This window comes from Symphodus melops (assembly GCF_947650265.1).
Source record: "Symphodus melops genome assembly, chromosome: 18".
Lineage (NCBI taxonomy): Eukaryota > Metazoa > Chordata > Actinopteri > Labriformes > Labridae > Symphodus > Symphodus melops.
The window spans coordinates 2,041,551-2,048,352 of NC_136708.1; the positions used below are offsets into that span (position 1 = coordinate 2,041,551).

The 6,802-nt window shown below is 48.1% G+C and overlaps 1 protein-coding gene across 1 annotated transcript in view; it reads right to left on the minus strand.

The window, feature by feature from the left end:
- gabbr1b (gamma-aminobutyric acid (GABA) B receptor, 1b) overlaps positions 1-6,511 on the minus strand; it is a gene marked incomplete at its 3' end in the record, with an annotated part of 28,642 nt that extends 22,131 nt beyond the window's left edge. The window contains exons 1-4 of the mRNA XM_079368961.1: positions 6,434-6,511; positions 1,534-1,598; positions 836-974; positions 395-580 (exon numbers count right to left, since the gene is read on the minus strand). Of these exons, the coding sequence (XP_079225087.1) occupies positions 395-580; positions 836-974; positions 1,534-1,598; positions 6,434-6,509 (466 nt within the window). The 5' untranslated portion in view covers positions 6,510-6,511. The remainder of the gene's footprint in view (positions 1-394; positions 581-835; positions 975-1,533; positions 1,599-6,433) is intronic.
- Positions 6,512-6,802: the final 291 nt, after the last annotated feature.

Consider the following 6,802-nt stretch of genomic DNA (forward strand, 5'->3'; position numbering starts at 1 on the left):
AAAACGAGAGAAACAAACGTGTAAACGTTACAACCAATAATGAGAGACTCTGCACAGTGGTGCGGCGTGCGCTCTCATCAGCGTTCAGGCCGATGGCAACGCTCGTTTGCTTTACGTACGACGAGCAGGTGAGAGAGAGCGAGAGACAGTTTACAGGTGCAGTTCACCTGCCGGCCATGTGGTGTCGCTACAGACGCAGACTGCTCCTTTAAAGTGAGATTCAGTCAATGTGTGTTTTTTTATTTACAGATGGTTCAGTGTGCTGAAGCTGCACAGTCTCATGATTCAGTCTCTCTCACCATCACACACACACACACACACACACACACACACACACACACACACACACACACACACACACACACACACACACAGATGCTCAAAGATGACTCACAGCGACACACAGGTTTGGGAGTGTCCCACTTTCCCATCTTGTTGCACTGAGACGAGTTTCGTCCCATCAGGATGAAACCAGGCAGACAGCTGTAGTGCAGCACCGTGTCCTCCACGGGGGGCCCCGGGGGCCACGAAGACACCCGACCGTTCTCCAGAGACGTCCCCACACGAGGACACAACAACACTGAGACACACGGAAGGCAATACGTTAGATACAGAGGAACAAGTGGGACAAAGACCTTCAAACTACGTCTTTCATTAAAGACGACTGATGTGACGGAGAAAGATTTGTGTTTGTTTTCTAAACAGACAAATTAAATATTTGAAGCTGAGCAACAAACAAAGTCAGCTCACGAAAGCCAAGAAACACGGTCAATAACTTATTTAAATAGTGTGTGTGTGTGTGTGTGTGTGTGTGTGTGCTGTATGACTCACTCACAGCATCTGCTGTGTAAGCTCAGGTCAGTCCACGTGCCATTGGGCAAACACTTCCTGACCTTCGGCCCGACGATGATCCTGTTTCCTCTGCAGATGTACTCGATCTCATAATCTACAGGGAGCACCTGAACCCTGCGGATCTACACACACACACACACACACACACACACACACACACACACACACACACACACACACACACACACACACACACACACACACACACACACACACACACACACACACACACACACACACACACACACACACACACACACACACACACACACACACTGTATGAAACATGGATGTAGTCACACATGGTTACTGGGGGGGGAGTTCTGACGCTGAACGATGGCGGTCACCATTTTGGAAATGTTGTCTCAAACTAACAAGTTTAGAAGAAGAGTTGTGATGAAAATAAAAACGTCCCTCGAGCTTTGGCATCTGCAGGCTGACGCTAAGCATGTAGTTGCCGGACTTCCGGGTTAAAGGTCGGTGCAGGATCTGTGGAGCACGCGCACAACAGACCGGTTCAGGGCCGACTGAGGCGAAAAGGTTCAGGAGTAAATCGACCTCAAACGCCTCAAGCGTGTCATCATCCCTACTGAGATGTGATTTAAGTCGGACTAACACAATAAATAAACTTTTTTTTAACTGAACAGGAACGTGCAGAGAGAGTCAGCAGGGGGTCCTCACCTGTTCCTGTGTCAGTCCTCTGTACCGGATCCCTCCGTCTCTGGGAGGACGGATGATGGCACAACCTGGAACACACAAACACACCGTTAAATATCAACACTAGATAGCGTGTCTAAAACAGATCCTCACCCTGTAAATCACCATGAACACACTCACATCGTAGTTGTTCACAGTCACGCTCTAAATCACCTGACGTGAAGTCATCCGCCGCTGAAAGTAGTCCCCAACTAATGCGCCGTGACTAGCTTCATCGCCTTGATCCGACCTGTGGCTCCTTTCCTGCATCGCCCCGTTATTAACCCTCATTATACAAACATTAATACGTCTTAAGGACATGAATGCCGCCCTGATAGCTGTATAGCTCAAACCCAATAAGGACACCACGACATGTATACTGGCCTCGCGGTTAGCACCACATGTAGCTACGCTAGTTAGCAGACGGGCTTTATGAAATCACGACTCGCTTCTGACTTGTACGGCTTCATGTATTTCATGCTGTCACTGATATTCCCTCTCCATGTGTGGAACAAGGCTTTAGGCTAGAATGGGATTACATGTGGACGCTTCTGAAGCGCCTTCAATTGGGTTCAACTTTTATTCCTCTAATTAAACTGCTATGTAACCTTTCTGCAGTGATAAACACATAACGACATCATATCAAACAAGTTTAGTTTATCACAGGGAAGCCCGAGAACCTTGAACAACAACATTTATAAGCACTCGTTAATTTCCCCAATAAACTTTAAACACCAGCACACATTGTGTGCTGCTGCTGATAAATGATTATAGATATATCATTGCCACACATTATGGAGACCTTTCACGAGTTGATCTCTCTATCTGGTTACAAAAGGAACTGGACCAAATCTCTAAATTGTAATGTGAGCCTAAACTCAGCCTCAGCACATCCACGTTATAAAACAGTTTAAATACTCGGGGCTGGACGTCTTTCCTTCATTACCTGAAACATTCAGGGCAACAACATTGAGGCAGATCTCAATAGACGGTCTCACCGTTGTGTGTCCATTGTTAAAATGGATTTTTTACCATGCATATTGATTATTGGAAAAAGTCCATTCTTTGGTCTCTAATGTATCATGTTTTATGTTCAACAACATAAAAGAGAGGGCGGTCTTTCTGTGCCTCACTTTAAATAATTAAATATTATTGTTGGTCTTTGTATTGAGACCGCTCACAGATGGGTTTAACCCCGACACTGACCCCTGTTGGAAACGTTTAGAAAAGAGCCGAGCGTCCCCACACAGCCTGGAGCTCTACGGGTTATCTTTGTTTTAGCAGATCTATAAAACGAGAACAGGCTTCGTGACTTTAAGGATCTGAGATCTTAACAATGACCGTCTTCATTTCTGTACTTTCAGCTCTACGATCATCTATGAAAGCATGCGTGGAGTTTGTCTCTCTCTATCCACCCTTTGCACTCCGTTTACTACAATAAAGGTTATAAAACACTCCCTGTGTTACATGTCTGCTCCAACGAACTGAAACACGACGTCGGAGGTGATTTAGTCCTCGATCGTCTTCAATCAATCATCAACAGATCCATTTCATTTACTGACCTCACTCTGAGGAGAAGCTTTCTCGTGACACGTTGAGCTTCTTCACTCTGCACGCCGTGCTCAGATGGACTCACAGGCTCATACATGCACATGTCATGGGAATGATCCCACCACACTCAAGGTGACATGTTGGAAGAGACGTATGTTCTTTACGCTGGAAACCTCCACACACACATTTATGGATTAATAAATATAGTTAATTTGGAGCTTCTGTGTATAAATGTGATCTCAAGTCCTGTAAGAGTTTTTACAGAGATCCAGGAATAGGGGAGGGACGGGTGGTCTGGGGGGGACAGGGGGTCGCCAACGGGGTTTTGTCCTTCTGCTTCTGTTATTTTGATATTTTATGTCTCTGTTTGTTTTCGATGCTGATGTCTGATTTCTATATCTGTTTATGTTTCTTAAACAATAAAAAGTTGTTCACAAAAAAAAAACATTCAGCCCGAAAGCCATCCGAGTCAAAAATGTCTCTTTCCAGATGTTCCAAGAAGACCCTCTTTAATGCCGTTTCAGGGCTCCACCACTAGAGGGCGCCCTCGGTCACGATTTCATCCGTACACAGCTTCTCTGTGAGCTTTGAGCCGCTGCTGCCAGCAGCTCTTATTTATCGTCTGAGCGACTGTTTCACATGAAAAAACCTGATTTAATAAAAGTATCTGAGTCTGACCTGCAGGAGGAGGAAACACATTCCCTCAGTCTGCAGACAGAAGAGAGGACATTGTGGGGACAGTAATGTTGAATTCTGCAGCCTCAATGATCTCAGTTTGTTTTGTTTAAAACCGTTGAATGAAAAGATGTTCAGTGATCCGAGCCTCTCTCTTTAAATCCACAGCAGTGCAGACCTGGAACAACCTTAATAATAAATCTGCTTCTCACACACTCAGCACGTTCACAAGCACGTCTGATTCAGGCTTGGTGAGGACATTTAAAGTCATGTGTTGCTGTATGAAGAATGGACAGCAGGACACCTCGCCTCAAGTGAAGCCAAAAGAGCTGGAGATGCAGATGGGACACGCCCGCGTCCTCCGCTCCAGAACAAACACACAGCCACACACGCTGATTCAGAGGGACCCAGCTGAACGAGGATCATAAAACGTCCATCAGCCACCGATGTGAAACATAATTCTCGCTCGCTTCCGTGTTAGCGTCCCTGTAACCACGAGATGAAAACCCTCCTCTGCAGCTGAGACAGTTATCCCATGTGTCCCACGTTCCTATTGGCTGTGAAGTCGTGGCTTCCTGTGAATCACCTGCTTCTAAACAAGTGGAGATTCAAAAACCGTCAGACGGCAACCTGGAGGGACAAACTTCCAAGAGGACTTCACTGTGTACCGAGACGTGTTGAGACACGTTGTCTGGCCGGAGACGTCCACCAGAGGGCGCCATTTTCACTGGAACAATACACTAATGTGTTTCATCTGAGGAGCCGTTCCCTCTGACGTTTACTCCAGAAACGGCGTTCGTGGCGTTCCCGTCTGGCAGATCCCAGTACAGATTGCTCACCATGTGGTGTGATGGTGGCACCTCAGAGAGTTCTGGTGCTGGTTCGGAGCTTGGAGGTAGGAAGGACTTGGTGCTGGTCTACAACTGTTGGTTCTGGTTCCAGGTTCTGAACTGGATCCAAACGAGCCCAAGAACTGTCTCGGTTGAGAAGGGGGCAACAGTGGGAGGAGGTTGAACCAGCGTTTGATCTTGGGGGCCCCCTGGTGGTGAAGACGGTTTCCTTCAGACAACCAGAGCACGCTCAAACCTGATTGGTCAACTCAACTCGGACCAGAGACTACAAGAGAAAGGCGTCGTCTGTCCCGCCCACACGTTCTCTATTCATGAGCAGAATCCGCTTTAAGAGATTAAATGAATATAACCACCTCCAGCTCTGTGAACCTGAGCAGCCTTTCAATAAGACCACACACACACACACACACACACACACACACAGGAGAACGTGATAGTCTTTGATGAAGACAGTTTAGCTTTGATGTAGATGGGGAGTGACCTCCGAACATGCACACACACACACACACACACACGTGCACACTCACAGCCAACACACACACACACACACACACACACATCCCTTGTGTCCTTTCCACTGCCTCCATCTGAAGTCCATTACAGATGAAAGCAGCTCCTCCTCTCTGTGCAGGTATTTTACTGTAAAAGCTTCATTTCACAGGAGAGACATCCCAGCTATGTTTTCTGTTTTTCATTACCTGCACAGTATCGCTCCATAATCCCCCCAGACACACACACACACACACACACACACACACACACACACACACACTCTCTGCTGCAGGTTCACCCACAGTGTAAAACCCTAATTACCAAACAGGCAGCACATCTCTCAGCAGAGTCCAGGAAAGACCAGCCGACGTGACTCCACTAGCAAACACCCCTCAGACCCCCCCCCCAAACACACACACACACACACACACACACACACACACACACACACACACACACACACACACTGCTCGACACAAAGAGGAAATGACAGCTGGGTAATCTGTGTGCAGGTTTATGTCTGCGTTACAGAGATGTGACATCTGCCTGGGAGCATTAGTGTCAGAGTGTGAGTGCCGAACAAAAGCTCCGTAATCATCACGTCGAGTTTACAGCAAATATTCATCAGAGCTCGGAGCTCCCGTCGCTCTCTGAACGCCGGATCAGTCGGACTGCCAAACGGGCCGTTAGAGGGGGAAATGGTGCCTGTCTGATGTTCGGCAGCACTTAAAGGTTCCAGGCTGACGGATGTGACCGAGGGGAGAAGACCTGCAGGACCGGCCAACATCCAGCCCCTGAAATCTGCCTGAGCGGCTTCTCAGCCTGTAATGGACCGGACAGTGGACGGAGTCAGAAAGTGGACGGAGTCAGAAAGTGGACGGAGTCAGAAAGTGGACGGAGTCAGAAAGTGGACGGAGTCAGAAAGTGGAGAGAGAGGTAAAGTTGCCCCCGGGTCGCCCGCACGAGGACTGTAGCCTCGATACATGGCGCTCCCAGAGCTGCTTTTATTTAACAACATCTCCAGAAGGGTTTGAACAAACATTAGACATGAGGAGGACGTCTCTGCACACTTCCTGTCCTGCACTTTACCTGACGTACGCGTCCCAAACAGCAGGAGGCTCTCCGTGTCAGATTCTCATCAAAGCTGCACAAACTTTCTGTCAAGAGTTTGGAAGAGTCAAAGTGCGACCACGAGCCAAAACAGGACGGGAGCGAGCGCTTTAACCACGGGGCGCTCCGCCGTCTGGGCCTTTAGATGCTATCACAGGTTGTATCTTATTAACACACACACACACACACACACACAGAGTCATTACCAGCTGATGTATTGTACGCTGACACGCTGAGGGAGAGCGGCACGGTGAGGAAGAGGACGAGGAAGGAGAGCGCCATCCCTCCACCTGAAAACAAACAAACAGAGAGAGAGAGGAAGATGAGACGCAGCATGAACACACAACACGCTGACGCTCCGTTTGTACGCTGTGTCATTAAAACCCTCTCTGCTTTGTTTACGTCGCGGTACAATTAGCCACATGTAGCGAGAGTGATGCTGCGTGCTTTGTAAGGCTGCACGCCGTGTTTCACACCGCCATCGTCTGAGCAGAGCACGAGGCGTTCTGCACACGGACTGTATGAAACATCCGTCACACGTCGCTCTCTTCAGAAGCTTTACGAAGCTCAAGGAG